Source organism: Pinus tabuliformis, chromosome 9 (genome assembly GCF_031772625.1).
Source record: "Pinus tabuliformis cultivar Carrire ecotype Pingquan chromosome 9, CPIR1, whole genome shotgun sequence".
NCBI lineage: Eukaryota > Viridiplantae > Streptophyta > Pinopsida > Pinales > Pinaceae > Pinus > Pinus tabuliformis.
This window is the reverse complement of record NC_142307.1, coordinates 1,990,436,810-1,990,458,143: the sequence shown is the minus strand read 5'-3', so window position 1 is coordinate 1,990,458,143 and position 21,334 is coordinate 1,990,436,810. Positions and strand designations below refer to the sequence as shown.

The window sequence follows — 21,334 nt, the reverse complement described above, 5'->3', positions numbered from 1 at the left end:
ATGCGAAGAAATATACCTAGAACACATAATAATAAGAAATAACAACATGTCTTTTATTATTCAGAAAGGAAAGCAATGTTCACTTGCCTCTTCAAGGGGGCAACCTCCAATAGAGCTAATCTCAATTACAAAATAACACACGACACTCCTCAAGGGGAGTTTCTATCCTTTATATATGATTCATACATGCAGTACCATGGGTCAGTACCATGGTTCTTATTAATACCATCTATCTAATACCATGGCCCATTTGCAAGTAACTGTGGTCCCTTCTTTAAATGCGGGTCAACCACTTACAATTATTAATATGGGCTTTATTGACTCTTTACTTAACTATAACTATGACTCGACTAGTTACATATATAAGGGGGTTCGGGTTGGACCCTAACAGAGCCATAAAAAAAATGTATGCATATAGTTACGTGTGTTTACAACAACCACCTCTGACCTCATGCATAGCTTGACCTCCAACTTGCTTCTACGAAGGCCCACAAAACAAACATATGTGTCTATAATTTATTATTATTTTTTTCACACAAAATAATATTTAATAAATGTAATTTAAAATACCTTATTCTTTTATCAACAATGAAAAAAATTCAAAAAATTATTTTTATAAGACATTTATTTAAAGCAATTTTACAGAAAGATTATTATTCTTCCTATCTAAAAGTTTAAGATAACAAATCCAAAAACTACGCATGAATTAAAATAAAATTAAGTTTAAAATTCTTAAAAGATACGAAGCCGTCAACCCTCATCTAAAGAATAAAACAATCTGAATATGGTTCATATATTACAAAAGCCGAAAACAATTAACTTAAATGCCAGTTGCAACTTCAAGACTGCTTGAACCTCAGCCTTTACCAAGATGGCTCAAAGCTCGGTCTTTTCCTTATGATTCTTCTCCAAAGATATGCCAACTGCATGACCATAAAGTCGTTCCCGACCTCAACTACGGGTTTCCTCCAACTCCAAAGAAAACGAAAAAACTGAAATGGAGACATATGCCCCTATAAAAACTCGCATACATGTGTTCGGAGCATAAAAGTCATAAAAACTCACATACATGAGTCTGCTAAAATGCAAACATGCGCCAACTTCTGACATCACAATGCATCGCGCCCGATTGAGGTCAAACTTATCTTCTTCTCGAGCTAGTTGTCTATGTTAATAGAACTCTGACCCGACTATTTAAAACAACAGGATGTGCAGTCGGTTCTGCCGCCTTGCTCACGAGCCTTCTAAAAATGCAAATATCCCTATACTCCAAACTTTGCAAGTTTCATAGTAAATTCCAGGAAATCTTCGCCATAACCGCTGCATCATGGAATCGGGGTTGACATACTATTTAAAACCAGAATATATGGAATCAGGGTCGACAAACTATTTAAAACCAGAACATATGGAATCAGGGTCAACACCTTTCCCAAAAGACTTCTGCAAATGCAAAGATGGGCCAACTTATGACCTGGCTTTGGTAAGTCAATATTGGTTTATTCCTACAACATTGCATCCAAACAATCGAAACTTGAGCTGATAATGTATTTAACACTTCTGACCCATTAAACCATGATTTAAAACATACAAATAATTACATCAATTTATGTGATTATTAATCAACACATAACTATTCAACTATTTAACATAGAATTTCTAAAACATGAGTAGAGACGACCTACCTGTACGGACAATATTCTTTACTTGTGCCTTTAGAGTTCAATTCTCTTTTAATTTTGTTATCTGCAACAAAGTTTTGGGAATGACTCTCCACCCAACTGTAGGCTCATTTGCACATAATATTTCTACAACTGGCCACCCCTGAGTCCTCAATCAACGTACTACTACCAAGGAATCCTTTGTCTCACAACACATTTTTTCAAGAGAATGGATGACGGAATCATGAATCTCATCTTCTTCATCGTCTATTAAATAGACCAAACAATGGAAAGGGGTCTGCATGCACACATTCCATGTTTCAACATGCAACTTTTATTTCTTTATTTTAGGTTTTACTTAATTTAATATTTCTCTTAATTTAACTCTTTTCTATTTTATTCCTTTTTATTCTTTGTTAACTTTCTTTATTTTTACTATTTTTATAGTTTACTTTTATATATATTTATTTAGAACTCTAGTATTATTATTTACTATTTTATTTATTTATTATTATTATATTCTCTTCATTATTTATTATTTATTTACTAGTATCATTTTTTCTTTGATTCTTTACTATTTATTTACCATTATTATATTTTCTTTATTGTTTATCATTTATTTACTTATATTTTAATATCATGTTATATTATTTATTATTATTATTTGGGGACATTACAAACCAGAGTTTGATGACGAAGAGAACTCAAAAACTTACCAACTTTCCACCGCTAGAATCCAGTAATCCGCTTACTTGAACAACTCTTATGCTCTAAATTCTAAAGTCTCACCTGCAAATTCTACAAAACAACAAACCATTAGAACTCCAAATTATGCATCACAACCATTAAACCAGAAAATAATGTTCATACATTTACTTGTCAAATTGTCGTCGAGGAGGTTGGCAAAATTGCGCCCTGCCACATAATCAAACAACTTCAGCATTCCACACAAAAAGCTTACTGCTCGCATCCATTGAGGTAAAAAAAAACTCACCACGTAACAAGGAAAACCTGATAACGAGAAGTAATGTCGCACATAAAATAAAGGCACAGAAACAAGAAATCCAACTTCAATGAGTGCCACAACACCAAGAAAAGAAATAAAACGACCACTTTGAACAACAAAAACAAGTAAATCTGCTTTCCGATGATCCATCAACCATAATAATAAATTCTCCACCAACACTCTTAAAATGAAATTAACACCACCAGATGTCAAAGCAACCCAAGTTAACTCCCAGTTGTACGAAGAATCGCCCTTCCCTATACCTACACTGTTAAATCCGATTTATGTGCATGGCAGGATGACGTCAACCCTCGAAATTCGGAGCCGGGCATGCGGTGTCATGCTGACGTCACACAAAAATTTCAGCTAAATGCCTAATACTAACTATGGAAATTTGAAAAATTGTGCTAGTACGAACAAACTAATAGCTTGGAATCGATCATAGAGGTCACTGTGTAAGAAATGACATAATAATTTAAATTATTATTTCATCAATTTGAATTGTTTGAAGATGAAATAATGTGTAGTTCAACCGTCATCAATTCCATAGGTTTCATCAAAATCATTCATATACTTTATCATTCTTCATTCTTATAATTTTTTAATATGTTGGTTGCAGTAAAGTTTATCATATCATTTGTAAGAATTGAACCTCGTGTAGAGGAAAATAATCATTCCTTTCAACCACTTACAATGATCTAAATGACAAATTTTCATTAATATTTATAAAAAAATTATGGTTTTTTTATTGGTAGTTGAGAATAGAAATTATTTTATACATATTATTCCAAGTTTTTATGAGTAGACTGTTTAAGTCTTTTTTGGAGCATACTTTTAGGTTAATTTTGTCAAAATATTTGTAGAGATTTGTTGAAATTGAAGATTTGAAAGGTGTAGTTTATAGAATCTAAATATCTACATTGAATCCATTTATACATTCAAAAAACATTTTAAATAGCTAAAAATGACAATCTCGCTAAAATTATGTTTATTTTCAATAAAAACATAAAATAATTAAACTACACCCTTGTATAAATAATTTTTACAAATTTTAATACATATTTATATTTTATAATAAACAATATTTTATACCAAATTGTAGATTTTATCCACATATAGCTCTATTTTATAATTAACCATACTTCGTAAAACCATACAGAGTACTGCATACAACTCAAAGATTATAATGAATACATATTTTATTTGAAAAATATAAAAAACATTTTTCCTGTGAGATATTTTTGAATGGCTTTATGTTTTTTATAAATATAAAAACAATAAACGTAATATCAATAATGAAAATATGAATTAACAGTTAACTTCTTATTATTTAACTAAATAATCATTTAAGGGGCAATCCGTGTCGACTTTGGGGACCATTGATTTGATTTACAAATCTTTCGCTAATGACTTTGGGATGACTTTGGGCAAAAGGGACTACAAACCTCTCCACATATTTTACATATTTTATTTAGTCATCATGCTGCTAGGGGGGTTTTGACCCACAATGTTCTTTTGTCACTCTTTCGATGCCATAGGGGGTGGCAATTTTGTTTCTATGCCTATTGATAATCCATGGTCTCCTCAATCTCAGTTAGAGTTTGTTGTGGGCAGAGAATCCTCACTATTGTCTCCCAACATGGAATTGGGGTATTATTTGAATATTGGTCTATCAGCATAGAATCTTTGACCATAAAGAAGTCATTGTTCCAGTAAAATGGGGTTTTGGCAAACTTTGGTTAGCGGAAGTATGTGACCACCCGGATGAAGAAGAATGTTAAATATAAAAAGGTTAAATCATGCACCCAATTTAACCAGACTTTACAACATTCATTTTTAAAGGTAGATCCAAAGTCTTACATTAGGGGAATTTTGAGGTCTAAAATGGGCCTCCTAAGAAAAATGTACAACAAAAATAAATCTATAAGAACCAATAGGATTCAAGATGATGATGTCAACCATGGAGGGGACGATTCACCATTTTTGGAGTAAAAAAGTAAAAATATTAAAAAATAATAAAATAATAAAACTATTTTTTCAATTTATCTCCCTAAGGTAATTTCGAGCGAGAGTACTCGTTGGATGCAAAATTTAATTCCCCATCCAAGGAGTACCCATGTTGCATACTTTTGATGGACCCTGCTACACAAAAAATGATAAATACATGGAAAAACGTGATTGCAGACACATTTTTCATGTATTTCTAATTTTGCGTGTAGTAGGGTCCATTGAAAGTATGCAACATGGCTACTCCTTGGACGAGGAATCAAATTATACATCTAATGAGTGTTGCCGCTCAAAATTTGAGTAAAACCATAGGAAGATAAGTTGAAAATATGAGTTGAAGAAATAGTTTTTTCTTTTTTTCCCTCTAAAATTTGATAATGTAATGTAATCTTATTTTATTATTTTATAATTTCCTTAGGAGGCCCATTGTAGACCTAAAAAATCCCCTATTTCCTGGTCGTCGATCCTCACTATATCTCCGAAGAAATTATGATTACATATTTTTCTGATTCTTGGGTCCTTAGAGGGTAATTTCCCAACTCACAAATTCCCCCATGAATATTTTGTCTCTAAATGTTAAGGGGTTGGGTGTGGCCCAAAAATCTCACTCCCTTAGGGATCTTATCAAGATACATAAGCCCTGTGTGGTTCTTCTTCACGAAACTATGATTCCTTAGGAAAGGGCTTGGGAAATACTTCTTAATATATGTCCTGGATGGTTTGTTTACGCAACTAATGCATCAGGTCTCTATGACGGGATGGTCACAGTGTGGAACCCCTTGGTTATTAATTTTAAGGTCTTTCTACCAGTAGGTGTTATATTTTCTAGTTATATGAAGGGATCTTCATCCCGACTTCACATTATCAACACTTATGCTTCATATTCTGGTTGGAAGGTCATTTTGGGAACACATCGACAACAATGGGATTTTCGAATTGAATTTTCTCATTCTAGTTGGGGATTTGAATATGAGTATGGGGCAAGAGGAGATTTTGGGAACATAGGCCAAGCCATGTTGTATTGGAAGCATATTTCAAGGCGCTCTTTAGTTCATATTCACTCAAAGACATTGTTCCCCATCTGATTGTCCCCACTTGGATAAATGGTCGTTTAGGGTCTAAGGGAATCTTCAAAAGGCTAGACATGTTTTCCTTCAATAAGGCTTAGGCTGACAACTTGAAGGATCTAAAATCACAAGTCATTCCCTCTTTTTCCTTTGAACACTTTCTGATTCTTTTTTCATGGGAGGGAGAAACAGGACATAGGGCCTGCCCTTTTTAAATTCAACCATTCCTGGCTGAAATTAAAAGATTTCGAAGAGCTTGTTAGAGAAGTATGGAATAGGCCACTATCTCTCATGACCCGGAATTGTATGGAATACATCTGTTAAAAACTAAGAGATTTAAAGGAGGTTCTTTGTATATGGGAGAAGAAAAAAAAGGCTATCAATGTTCAGGAATTGATAGACATCGAAGAATCCCTGGGTAATCTGAATGATCCTTGTGACCCCTTATACTTCTCCAAACAATACAAGTCGAAAATTCTAGAATTGGAAGCAAGGAAAAGGCAAATCTTCTTGATGAATGAAGAAAAATGACAGATGAAAAGCAAGGCTATTTGGGTGGAAACAAGAGACAAGAACACAATTTTTTTTCACAATCATGCATCCAAAAGGAGGAAGGGAAATGCCATATGGGGAATTTGGGATAATGATGGTCATTACATCACCTCACAATCTGACATAGAGTAGGCAATTGCTAGTTTCTTCAGGAATCATTTCAAAGAAAGAGGTGAAATCTTCTCTTCCCAAATGGATTTCATAAACCATATGCCCCATATGTTTTATGCAAAAGAAAACGAACTATTGGGGAGGCTGATTTCGAAGGATGAGCTTACTATGGTATTATGTAAATGTGCCAAGGAAAAACGTCTCGGATTAGATGGGTGGGGGGTTGAATTGTTCATTAATTTTTTGGAGTTGATGATTCCTGACCTCTTAGTAGTGGTAGAAGAGTTTAGGACTCAATGCTACATATACGGGGAAATTAATGCTACATTCATAACATTTAATTCCCAAGAAATAGAACCCATCTTCCTTTGCGGATTATAGGCATGTATCGTTTTATAATTTTATCTACAAGGTGATATCAAAATTAATTGCTAACAGGCTGAAACATACAATGTCTAAGCACATTTCGTGAGAATAGTTTGGCTTCCTACAAGGGAGAAAAATACAGGATGCAGTTACAATCGCTCAGGAGTGCTTACACTCCATAAATGTGAGAAAGAAAAAGGCATGCTTGATGAAGATTGATTTAAACAAAGCCCACGACAACGTCGATTGAATTAAGGTATATATGTTTATGTGGTTGGAAATGTTGATCAATGAAGGAAGATCCACAAATTAAAGATTTTTGGTCGATGTTTTATAACCACACTCTAGGTCCATTATCAAAAATTAATAAAATTATGAAGAGTAGAGAATATATAAATAAATAGTAGATGGTTGTGTTTATTCTTAATCCTAATGACAGACAAGAAAATGAATAGTATCATTAATAATGTATAATATTAATTTTGTAATAATATGTAGTTAATAGTAAATAGTGTAATAATATTATAATTAATATATCAATAATAGCCTAAACATAATATGCAACTTTATATATATATATATATATATATATATATATATATATATAAATATAAAAGGTGTTACCTTATATGTTATAGAGTAAATAATTAAGTAATAATATATAGAATATTATAACATATGTGACTATTATAATAAAATCAAAAGATGGACTTAGTAGCAAGATGGAAGACTCACTCACCAAAGGTATAATAAAGGGAGTGTGGTTGATAAGGCATATCCACATCACACACTTGATGTTTGTTGATGATTTAATTTTTGGTGGTGAGACAAATATTGAATAATGGTGACATATGCATTCAATCCTTACATCCTTTGGGGAGGCATCTGACCGCTTCATGAATAAGGGGAAAACATATTTGATCACAGGTAATAGGGAGGACAGTGTGACCAAGGAGATATGTTGCATTTTTGGGTTACGTCCATTCATATAGATGAAGGCTTTGTTTACCTTGGTTTCAAATTAAAGCCAAACAATTATGACTACTTGGACTGAGAGTGGTTGTTACATAAGTTCGACAAGAAATTGATGTTGTGGTCAAACAAATGGCTATCTCCTGGCGGGCGATTGATATTGATCAATTTTGTACTTCAAAGTATCTCAGTGTTTTGGATGCATTTATTTATGCTCCCGATGGAGATCATTCACAAAACAATGCCATCAAGGCTAGATTTTTGTGGTCTTATCACAATCAGTTGGGGAAAATTCATTTGGTTCGTATGTCAACCATAGCTAGACTAGTTGAAGCGGGTGGATGGGGCATATTGGACACTAAAACATTTAATAGGGCTCTAATAATCAAGAATTTATGGAGAGTATTATCTGTTATTAGCATTTGGAAACAAATTATTAGTGGGAAATATATGAATTACTGGGAATATGATGTATGGATCAAAGAAGGAGAGGTATAAAATAATTGTTCTTCATTCATATGGCGTAGTATGATGAAAAACAAGCACTGGCTTCTTGGGAGTCTACGATGGGACATTGGGACAGGTTCACGGATTGAGGTTGGTTTTGATGCCATCAAAGGATTTGGGGGAAACCATTCATTATCAGTCCCTCTTCTTTGTCATTTACATGAAAGAGGTATATTCTTCCTTAACCACATATCCACTGTTCGATTTTTTTTACCATTTTTCATTCTTGGCTCAGGGCGGAAAAGGTTGGCTTAACGAGTTTTTTAGCAGTGGAGTGGGGAAATTACATCACACAACTATGTGCCACGGGTATCACAATTTCCAAGCAGGAGGATAAGTTGATATGGAATGGCTAGATAAAAAAGGTTCATATTGTGGCTAGGGAGATATATTATAGTCTGTCTTTGACATTGGATGCTCTAGTAACTAGGTCATGGTTTTAAAAATCATGGTCCTGGGAGACCCCACAGAAATTAAAATGTTTTTGTTGGTTGTCTTTGCACAACATAATACTTATGTGGGAGAATATTTTAACCCTGACTTATGCTCTATGTATGAATTATGCTGAGGATGTGAGGCATTTATTCCTAAATTGTCCCTTTGCATCAACAGTATGGAATGGTGTTTTACACTCATTAAGCATACTTTTTACTTGGATTCAAAGTTCATTGGAGGGACTGTCTACAACATTGGTTTGGAGCTCAAAAAGAACACTGTTCTCTACCCTTCTACATTATATGGGGCATCCGGAGAAGTAGGAACTGCAAGATCTTTAAACAAAAAACAATTGATGTTAGGAGCACCATGATTAAGATAGTGGTATATTATTCATAGATTGGACCAAGCAAGAAGATACAAAACATGAGAACAAAAAACAAAAGGGACATATGGAGAAACTTCCCTATCAGATTCTTTGATGGCGCATGTACACAAAGGAAGTGTGGAAGTGTTGCCTACATTGTAAAAAAGGCGAACATATACTATCAATTTTGGGAGGAGGGTGGAATTGGTTGCAACAACCATGCAAAAATCATTGCCTTATGGGGCGTACTCATCTACTCATCACTACTTTATGGGGCGTACTCATCTACTCATCATTGTTGTATGGGGTGTACTCATGTATTGATGTTTTACATGTGCATGGAGATTCAAAAGGCATCATTGATTGGGTCAATCATCACTCACAATTTCAACCTCCACTGCTCTCAAATTGGATGCATCACATTTGTACTCTGGTGAAGTCTTTCCAACGAATATCTTTCAAGCACACCTATAGGGAACAAAATCGGGTTGTGGACATTTTGTCGAAGAGAGGAGTTGCAAAGGAGTTGGGTGTGATCTATTTTGTTGCTTTTGTCCATGATTCTTTATCTAATGCAAGAAGCATTAATATCATATAGGAGCTCTTTGTAGAGTCTTATTGTTTTTGTTTTTTATGGTCTTTGATACAACTTTATGTGACGATAATTTCATACTGAACAATTACCAAGTATGATAGATTGGAATATGTAATGACTTGTAAAGAGTCAATGATAGATAGTAATGTAAATACACCATCACGTTTTATTAATTAGGAAGCCTTATTATGGAAAATAGGAGAATTTAGATGTTTTTTAACATATATAACGTACAATGAATTATAAATTATAGAAGAGAAAGAGCTATGTCATTTGTACTCTCTTTTATAAAATGAAAAGAAAATATTTTTTTTTTCTAATTAATTAATAAATAAATAAATGATATTGGTTTTTAAGTGTTAACCATATCTACATTCTTGAGTTGCTCTCTAATTTTTAAACATCCCATCTCAGGGTAGAGATCAGAACATTTATTGATCGGTTGTATTTACCAAAGAATGGGACGAATTTCTATATTAATTCGCTGATTGAGTGGAATTTAGTAACCATGATATAATTTTCCTAAGTTGCAGACTCTATAATGGTTATGATTGTTTATATGGCAAAATCAAAGTTTATCAATAAATTTTGAAGATTGAGATTTAGTGCATGAAACAAATTGCTAGTCAGACAGGCAAAAACTACTCGAAAACAAAAATCTGGTAAGAGCTACAAATCTGACCAAACCATGTGGTCAAGTTTGACTTGTGGTTTTGGCTACAGTATCTATAAATTGCTAATCCTAAAAAGGGCGCTTATTCCCATAAGTGGACCAAACTTGCCAACCGTTAGATGTGCAGTGCACACATGCATGCATATAAAGTCGCGCCTTCCCTGCTTGCAGTGGGATGGATGTACGAGCTACAAATAAACTTCCACCCACAAAGATATTGATGCCAGACAGTCCATACAACATTTTCACGTTATCCTTTCAGTCTGCAGACCCAACATTAACACTAAACTGCATCATTGCATGCATCCAAATGAAACCTTTTGGCTCACAGTGATGAAGCATGCCCCCTCAACACCCTAGCCCACAGAGTTGCTTAAATTATTGTAGAAACTGCACGTAGTAGCACTGCATTTGTTGCAGTGGGTACGGAAAATAGTGATAGTGGGTACCTAGGGAAGACACTGGTTTGGTTTTCATTGGAAGTAATAGTAGTGGGTACTGTGACAATGACTTTGGTTTGATTTTCTGGTTAAAAGTTTTATGACCAGTAGTTAAATCATCCGATCAGAACTCTAGTATGAGTTTGTATAGATTTTTAAGTGTCTGATGAATGAATGAATGGTTGGTTTTTAATGATGTTCACCAGATCCCAAAGTTTAAGGATTACAAAACAATTTAAACTATACTCAAATTTTTTTCCATGTTAATTTCGCTGTTGTGAATCTGGAGTAAGAAATTCACTATTTTGTGAAGTTTTTCCTCCTCAAAAAGCTCACTGAGATTGTTCTACACTGTTATGAGATTGTTCTACACTGTTATGGGAACTAGTACTCAAATGCACAATTAATATTTTAGCTTTTCCCTTCTTTGTGGATAGAAACTTTACTATGAGGTTGTATGGATTGTTAGTCAGATCAAAATCAATTTTCAATTCCCCAACCATGGAAACCCTTGAATCATTTCATTTCCTTGCCTTTTTCAACACAAGAACAAGAACATCCATTCTGGAATTGATCTTTAATAGAGATTTCCACTGAATGTTGTTGCTAGGAAAGTTTCAGGGGTAGTTCAATTGGCAAAAGTTATAAAAATAAAGTATTATGTATTAAGAAATTAGAGGTTCAAATTCCCTGGATTTAGGGGTATATCTAAGTAGGTAGGTAGCCACCCAGTGTTATGGAATACAAAATTGGCCCAATTGGGATTCAGCTAATCACCAACAAAAAAAACTGATATCACTATGAAGAATACTTAAAGCAATATTCCTAACAAAATATATTCAAAACTTCTTGTATAATTTTTTAAGGTTCAATTTTATATATTTTTATGATGGATAAAGTGTCCACTCTAAATGTCCCAACATTTTAAAAATTTAATTACAAAAATGTATATAATATATACTTTGGAAAAAATGATTACACTCCAAGGGTATTTTCCAACTGGATCAAGCTATTTCTTGATGACATGGCAATTTTCCCATCTGGAGAATAGCTTGAGATGTTGGTCTAGAAGGTTTCGGGACTAAAGAATGGGAGACATACACCGATTCTCAAAGGAGTTGGCCTCTGTAGATCTGAGGGGGGTGATCACATCACATGGGTTGGTAAGTTGTGGTCAACCCTGGTAGAGGTTGCAGACATCTACTGGTATCTTATTTTCTCTCAATTGTCTCTTTGCCATCCATGTTGGTTCTACAAAATCTGGAAATTAGATGTTCCTTTTAAGATTATCCTTTATACGTGGCTAGTCTAGCAAAACAAAACACTTACATGGGAAAATCTTTGTAAGAGGGGTTTTTGCGGGCCTGGAAAATGCCCTCTTTGAAACGATTCTAATGAAACTAATGTTCATCTTTTTCTAGAATGCCCCTCTGTTATTCTTGTCTGGGACAATATTTTCCTCTCCCTCAATATGCCTTATAGGAAATTTCAGAATATTGAACAATGTTTATGCTGGTGGATCGAGCGTGGAGGAAAATTTCAAGAAACACCTTTTTTTTACTTTATGGGAAATTTGGAGGGCCAGAAATGGACATATTTTTGATGGACTACATATTAACATTCACAAAATTGTTCACAACATTGTATTGTGGGCGGAGGCAATAAAGGTTCCCTCACAAAAAGACAAGGATCTTTCGCACAGGTATTCCCCTCCTTACATACAATTCCTGGCTGGGTTTTTCGACGGAGCTACTCAGAGAGGCAATTGTGGTTGTGGTGTGTGGCTAAGAGTTGATCATGATCGACAATACAAGATCTCATGGAATGGAGGCTCTAACACAAATATGAGGGTAGAAGTCTTGACCCTTTGGGGGCTTCTTTGGTTTTCCCATAGAATATTGATCATACAATACATGTTTATGGGGATTCAAAGGTCCTTATTGATGGGATGTTGGCCAATACAAACTTCCCCCCCTCATCTCAATTGATGGATATCTCAAATACAACTACTCCAACGATCCTTCTCTCTGATCATTTTTCAGCACATCTATAAGGAGGCTAATTCGGTTGTAGATACACTGTCCAAGAAAGGCCTCTCGGATGATCCTGGTCATATGCACTACATTCACCTGGAGTACAACATATCTAGAGATGAGGGTTCTATCCCCCTCCCCTAACTTTTTGTTCTTTTCTTGCCTCTTTGGGTGAGTTACTATTCTGTTGGCATTCTGCTTTAGGTTTTCACCGTAATATGTTTGCATTTTGGAGTTGTTGTTGAGTTTTGGCTGACTATGAAGATTTTCTGTTTTATTGCATATATTTCTCCTCTAACTTCTTTTTGAAAGATCTTATGACAAAATGTAAAAAAAATTGGAAGCATATCTGCGTGACTAATATATTAATATAAACCAGCATTTTTTTCTTCTGAAAAATAAAATATACGAACTATTCAAACCTCCACATTCATATTGAAAACTTATCTTCATCTTCAAACTTATCCAACATCAACGTAAAGGAAATTAAATAATATTATTTTAAAATATAATATATATATATATTTTTAATAGTTAATTTTCACATTAAAATATATTTATATTTTATCCCTAATTATTAATTATTTTTACTCGTCATGAGCAATTTTGTTAAAAAAATTCTAATTACAATTCTCCAATTCTGATTTATATACCTTTTAATATATATATATATGTTTTTTCCTTCCATTTGAAAACCCCTTAAAAAAAACTCTTTTAATAAGATAATTGTGCTCTTGACATAAATATCAAACATTGATACCTAGGCAGGTGGGGATCTACCACAAAAGTTTGATTATCGATACATATGATGGGATTTTACTACAGAATCCCATTAACCGGTTCCAAAATCGAGTACTTTGGGTTGAAGAAAAGTCTTCATCGATGTGTCACATGTTTCCAAGGATATTCTACGTTTCATTCGATTTTCATACATTATAACCATGTCCATGCACCTCTATGTCCTGTATTAAGTCCATATATTACTTTGTAACTTGTAGTGTACAGTCAACCATGTGACACTGAGGCTACAGCCTATTATATTTCAGGAATGACCCATCTTAAACTTGGGTCAGGAATGCTGGTGCCAATTCGAATCCCATTTTCTAGTGGGTCAGTCATGAGACTGGAGATTTCAAAATCCTTATATGGTTCTTGAGGTTAGAGATTTCAAAATCCTTATATGGTTACTGGCTGAAGTATCTACTGGTAGTGCTAATCCCAATCTCATTCCAGTGGGTCATTAACATGGGCTGAGAGGTTTCAAAATCTTTATATGGTTGTTGAAGTATCCACTTCCTGTGCCAATCTTATTCTCATTCTCTGCCGTAACAATGGAGAGGCTGGAGATGGCGATGTTTTTAATGTTGCTGATTATCTTTTTCTTTAGAGATTGTGAAGCCCAGGGCAAATCAGATTATCATGCACTGATAGCTTTCAAGGCCTCCTCTGATATCAATAACACTCTGGCGTTCTCATGGACACATAAGAATCCATGCAGACGAAAGTGGTATGGAGTTGGGTGTGAGAATGGCCGGGTAGTGAGGCTTGTGCTCCAGGATCTCGACCTCGTGGGTCCGATTGATGCCTTAGCAGGTCTCCATGAGCTCAGAATTCTGAGCTTGAAGAGAAATTCACTCAATGGCACCATTCCTGATTTTTTGAACTGGAGAAGTCTTAAGTTCCTGTTTCTCTCTGATAACTATTTCTCAGGTCCCTTGCCTTCTACCATTGCTTCTTTAGATCGTCTCTTGAGATTGGATGTATCGAACAATCATCTTAGCGGTCAAATACCATCGAGTCTTACTTCAATGACCCATTTGCTTACTCTGAGGCTTGAGAACAATGAGTTCTCTGGCAGCATTTCAGACTTGATGTTGCCCAATACTGTTGAAGAATTCAATGTTTCAGACAATAGACTTAGTGGCATGATACCTGCAAGTCTGTCTAGGTTTCCAAGTTCTGGGTTTGTGAATAATGAAGAACTCTGTGGAAGTCCCCTGCAGAGTTGCAATGAAAGTAACAATGCAAGCTCTGATTCTAATCCCTACATGGCTTCCAGCCCCTCCATGATTTCAGGCTCACTGCCAGAGCATAGAAATAATAGCTCTACGCAACTCAGCAAAGGTGATATTATCGCAATAGTTGTGGGAGATGTTGCAGTGTTATCGCTCATAGGTTGTGTAATCTTCTGCTACTACTGGAAAAGGAAGGGTGTGAAACAGAAGAAGCCTAAGCCTAAACCTGCCCAGAGATGTCCAACAGACAGGTTAGCTGTGCATTCTTCAGATCAGTGCCCTAATAATCAGTCTATTACTGCAGGAAAATGCAAGCTTATCTTCTTTGATGATGGAAGACCTTTTGAGCTAGAGCATCTCTTACGAGCTTCGGCTGAAATGCTAGGAAAGGGTAACTTTGGAAGCGCTTATAAGGCTATTATGGAAGATGGATCTGTTGTTGCTGTCAAGAGATTGAAAGATTTGTATGGTATTGGAAGGAAGGAGTTTGAGCAACATATGGAGCTCATGGGAAGTTTGAGACATCAAAATGTAGTTAATTTAAGGGCCTATTATTTTGCTAGAGATGAAAAGCTTCTGGTCTATGACTATATGCCAAATGGGAGTCTGTATGCACTTCTTCATGGTATGTATACATTCCCCACTCCCTCATTCCTTTAGCTTTTATAGGTAATCTTCTACCATGGAGCTCAGATTTCAATTCAAAGGCAAGTTCGTTTCCCTCTGTTTTATATTGTGAAACCATCTATAATAGCATCCAATATGTAGACGTGAATTGATTTTTTATTGCCTGCACCATAGAAAACAATATATTAATGGATGTTTACAGGTTGCTGTAGGCTATCATATTCATAGGGGTCATTTGTGTCCTTTTCTCGGTCATTCATTTTGATTCAGTGATATCCCTATATATAGCCCCATGCCCTTTAAATATTCTTCATTAGCAACACTACCCAACAAAGCAACGAACTCTAGTCTAGAACTTGAAACAAGAAGCTTTAAGAGCAATAGATTCAAGATTTGAAACAACAGATTCCAGTTTTTTTACCTACCTAAATATTTTAGGTTATCATCCAGTGATTATAACAGAATAACGAACTCTTTTATTACCTAACTTAATACTGACATCTATAGACAAGTAATCCCTTGACATCAGTCTACTACTCCATTGTGGATGTCAAGGTCAGCAATTGATGTCAACATCAATCCAACCATCTTGCCAGTACATGAAATTGGAAATTTACCAGTATTGTTAAACATCAACTTCAAGAATTTCACCAGCAAATTCAGTCTTCAATTGTGTGCAAGTTTGTTTACCTAAGTTTTGTGTGGTGTTGTAGAGGGTTTCCGCGATCTCATGCTGTGAAGAAATTTCAACTTGCCATGCAACCAGAAGTTTTGAAATAAATATTTTTCACTTGTTGTAAGCTATTGAAACTGTCAGTTATTTCCTTGTAAGATTTTGACCGAAACTGTTTTGATTGTTATTAGTGAATTTGGTTTCACTCTGATTCCTTGGCTTAACTTTTAATTTGCAACAAAAGTTACATGAGACCACATAATAGCTAGTTATAGAACTCTTTAGAAGAAACTTTTAAAGTGGAACTTTCCCTCATCGGAAAAAAATAAACTCACTAAAAAAATGAGTTTATCCACTAATTAACTCACTCTCTTTTTATAGAAAACTAGTGTCCAAGTCCAATCAATGAAAAACTGATAATAAAATCCAAATGGCACTGAGTCATTAACCATAAAAGGCCAAGGAAAAACAAGGACATTCTCCATCTTTACCAAGCCTTAAGAGTCATCCAAAATGAAATCTGCATTTTCATATTAAATCAGTTGCGAAGGGTGCAATGCATTCAATAATCTCTAAAATGAGAGTTAGGTATCCACTTCCTTTTCAACTTCACCTGTTGCCCTCCTCAATATTTGCAGAATGTCAGGTTGTCAGTCAGCTGACAAGCTTAAAATGGACAGGTTGGAATCATAGTAAAATGGGAAAGCAGGGATGTTGTGTATCTTTCTACTTGAAATAACCTGAAAGTTGGAGGATGTCCTATTTTTGAGGCCAGATGTGGTTTCTCTTAAATGTGGGCATAAGTATTAACCTGTAATCAACTAAACCTGTCTCTTAAAACATAGTGAAAACCTGTAATCAACTAAATCTGTCTCTGAAAAGTTGGAAGTAGGTGTAATATGAACCTTAAAACATAGTGAAAACCTGCAATCAACTAAGCCTGTCTCCTAAAAGGTTGAAGTAGGTGTAATATGAATCTTAGAAGTCAGCTGTGCACCATTACCATTAACACAGATCCATGTATCAAATTACTCTGAAGGGTCATTCTCAATGTTTTTGCACCATAACTTCTTCTGGTGAACAGAAAACTCCAGGAAGAATGTTTTCAGTGGCGCCTGGGGTAATGGAAGTGTCCACTTGAATGGTGGGTGAAATATTAGTCATGTTTTCTTCAAAGACATCAGTGGCAGGGATAGGATTCTTATACCAAGAGACATGTCCTGGGGATAATCATAAAATACTTGCAGCCATTTAAATAAATCGTCTTCAAGTGTGAAAGCATTGAGCTTACATCCAGTGATTTGATACGTTTAAGCGATTAAAATGGATTTATGCTAACATGTGCTAGTAATAACGTTTTTCATTTGCATTTCCCATGTTCAACCTCGTTTTCTTTCCTAATATTGTGAAACTGGCATGTCTCTAAAGTTTAAATAACTGTCAAATTGATATGCAATGAATTCCTTCTTTGTTCAGGTAGCCGAGGACCTGGTAGAACACCCCTAGACTGGACAACTAGAATGAAGATAGCACTTGGTGCAGCTAAAGGCTTGGCATTTATTCACAGCCACTGCAAGTCACCCAAGATTGGCCATGGAAACATCAAGTCTTCCAATATTTTGTTAGACAGAAATGGGAATGCTTGCATTTCAGACTTTGGCCTTGCACTGCTGGTGAGTCCTTCAGTTGCTGCTTCACGAATGGTGGGCTACACTGCTCCTGAGCAAGCTGCAACAAAGAAGATATCCCAGAAAGCGGACGTGTACAGCTTTGGAGTTTTACTGCTTGAAATGCTAACTGGCAAGGCCCCTGTTCAAGCTCACATGCAAGAGGATTATCATTCAGCTATAGATCTTCCCAGGTGGGTGCAGTCCATTGTCCCAGAAGAATGGACATCAGAGGTATTTGATATTGAGTTGATGAGATTCAAAAACATTGAAGAGGAACTAGTGAGCATGCTTCAGATTGCTTTGCTCTGTGCCTCACAATCTCCTCAGCAACGCCCTAAAATGAGCCATGTGGTGAGGGTGATTCAAGACATTAGAGGAGATCACCACTCTCCCTCCATGCAGAATTCTCTTTCTCAATCTCCTTCCATGCAAGAACCAGGTCATTCTATATCAGATTCTCCTTCTGTATCAGAGGACTCGGGAATAAGAGGCCTGTGAGTTTGTGTATTTGTTCTCATTAGAATCCAATTTGCTTGAATTTAATTGCAGGTATTCTTTAGCAGCATCCTTTTGGATGGGCATTTAACTAGCTGTAGCATAAGAGTGTAGCATATGCTTAAATGGGCATTTAAGTATATGCAGTGTGTATGAGGAGGTATATTTTAGAAGACTTGGATTTGGTTTTTTCTTGAAGTATCCATTTGAAGTATCCATATCCATATTAAAAGAGTTGGTATTCTGGTTAAGATCCATAAAGATATTTTAGTTGTATCCTTTTTTCATCTTGATTGTGTATACAAACTTCATATTAATTTGTCACAATTGATAGTTGTTACAAGGCCACTCACTCCTATTTTATGCGTAATTATATTCTTTAAGCCTCTGATCAGGATAGTTGTGATGCAAAAGTTAAATTTATCATGAACAGAAGTAATTAATGGTATTTTTTTCTCTATGTTCGATGACTTTAAAATTTTACAATTCCTTAATTCCTCGAGTGCTGAAATTTGAAATGATTTTTTCATATGGTAAAAACAAATGAAAATAGAGAAAAAAAAGTAGTTGTGAGACAAATGGATTAGAAAATGTTTATATAATGAAATCTTTTTCAATATAGAAATTGACTTTGAGATATAATTGATTAATAGAAATTGACTTTGAGATATAATTGATTAATGTGATCATTAATTGAAATAATATTAATTGTTTTGTTAATGTTAATTAATATTGAGGTGTTGTGTTAAGTGTTTAAATTGATGTGATGAATAATTTTAAAAGATAAATAGCTTATAAGATATTATACAAATCAAAATTTTAATGAGATAAGAAATTTGGTTTTAAAATACAAATTATTGCATTGATGTGATTCACAATTATGAGAGGAGTGATTTTCTAAATATTGCATGCACTAAAGATTTTTGAAAAGTAGTAATTTATGAAGTATTGCCTACACTGCTTTTTTTTAATTATTTAAGGCACATTGGGTTATGAAGTACCATAAGTCCTCTGAAAGTCTGCGAAGAACAAGATTTAGATTAATGTGATCAACAATTGGGAGAAATAAGGTGACTATAAAGTATAAGTCCTCAAATTAATGTGGTCAACTGTTACAAAATATGAATGGTTTATGAAGTAATACATATACTAAAGCTTTATTGGTCACAAAACTAAATCTAGAACATAAGTTCTTTCAATCTTGCAATAATATAACTTAATGATGTATGTATGTTATGAGAATCATTGTTTCTTATGCCTATTGTCTTTATAATAATTTCTTTAATAACATAAGCTTATTAAAATTCATTTTAATTCTTTTTTATTTCAAATTAACAAATTGACAATAACTTTTAACTCAAAGATGTGAATCTTAATTTAACAATTTTGTTTAATTTTGACTCCTCTATCTCTACACCAAAAATTTTATATCTTTGTAAATTAACATTTGTTCCCACTCAATCTCAACAATAAAGTTATATTCACATGTTCATATATATATATATATATATATATATTAAGTTTTCTCTATTTGAAATTAACAAATTTACAATAACTGGTAAGTTATAAATGTGGGTCCTAGTTTAATAATTTTACTCATTTTTTTTTTGTCTAAATCAAAAGCTTTTGTCTCCTTGTAAATATATTTTCTTTTACTTGATCTGAACAAAAAAAAATTATGTCTCACATGTCTATTATGAATTATGATAATAGTAGATAACTTAACATATCCTTTTTGTATTAGTAGGTACTTTTACAAAGATTTTGGTATAAGATACTCTATTAAAAATCTATATCTATATTGAGAAAAACAAAATTTTGAATTATTGTGTGTATAAAAGAATATCATTTTCTTTATTTATATTACTATTATTTTCTTTTATGAATAAAAGTTTTTTTTTTGGGTTATATATATATATATATATATATATATATATATATATGATTAAGAGAAATGATTGTTATGATTTTCATTTAAATTCAATTTCAACAAATCAAGTATTAAATATATATTTTAAAAGTAAAATTTTATTATTTTAAAAATTTAGTAATAATAATATGATAACTTAACACACCTTTTTAAATAAAATTTAAAAATTCATATACATGGTAATAAAATAAAAGTGTAATTTATTATTCAAGAGAATTGAGAAGTTTGTATATATTTATTTCATAAATATTCTTAACAAGATCTTCACAAGAATGGGATGACAATTTTTATCAAAACATTAAACGTTTGTATAGATATCTTATAATTTATAGTATTTTAGAGTTGTGGATGTTATAGAGAACTTTAATTATCAAGTTTTAATGTATTCCATTTGTAGATGCCATAAAAAAACTCTAAAACTATAGTCCAACAATGTTCCCTTGTCATTGAATTTTACAAAATTTTGTAATGTTTAATTAGTTCTTTTTCTATATTCCTGTTATCTATGATTTATAATCTATGTAATGCATTGTAATCCATTTTGTAACTTTATATGTGAATAGTGTATTTTGTACATCTAATATATTTTTGAAAAATTATGAGAATTAAATCTGTCACAATATGACTTCCACTAATTAACTTACCATATTGAAAAGTCTATAATTAGATGTAAATTAAGGTGGTAATATTTAATAATTATTTTATGGGATGACAATTTCTATACACACACATACAAAGGCATACATACTCTATCCCCTCTGGTTTTGAATCTATGACCTCTTAAGACAAAATCAATACTTTTAACCATTAAACCCATCCAAGATATATTGTATATAAAATTATAATTTTATTTTTGCATAGCAAAATATCTCAAATAATAAAGATAATAAAATTTCAACTTATTATAAGAAATATTCACTATGAATTTAATAGATTACATGTAAATTTTAAACTAAGGTAAAGAATATAACAATATTTCCCTAAGAAAAATAAAATTTTGACTTTTTCATTTACTTATTATAATACTTCTATAAAAAAATTAAAATTAGAATTTAATAATTACAATTTTCAATTTTATATCATTTTAAAATGAAAATTTTGACTTTTTCATTTACTTATTATAATACTTTTATAA

The 21,334-nt window shown here is 33.4% G+C and overlaps 1 protein-coding gene across 1 annotated transcript; it reads left to right on the top strand.

The window, feature by feature from the left end:
* Positions 1-13,777: 13,777 nt before the first annotated feature.
* LOC149157002 (putative leucine-rich repeat receptor-like protein kinase At1g68400) lies at positions 13,778-18,596 on the top strand. The gene is made up of 2 exons (XM_089438969.1): positions 13,778-15,429; positions 17,581-18,596. Exons 1-2 carry the CDS (start codon positions 14,121-14,123, stop codon positions 18,270-18,272), a joined length of 2,001 nt encoding a protein of 666 aa, XP_089295095.1. The 5' UTR covers positions 13,778-14,120; the 3' UTR covers positions 18,273-18,596.
* Positions 18,597-21,334: the final 2,738 nt, after the last annotated feature.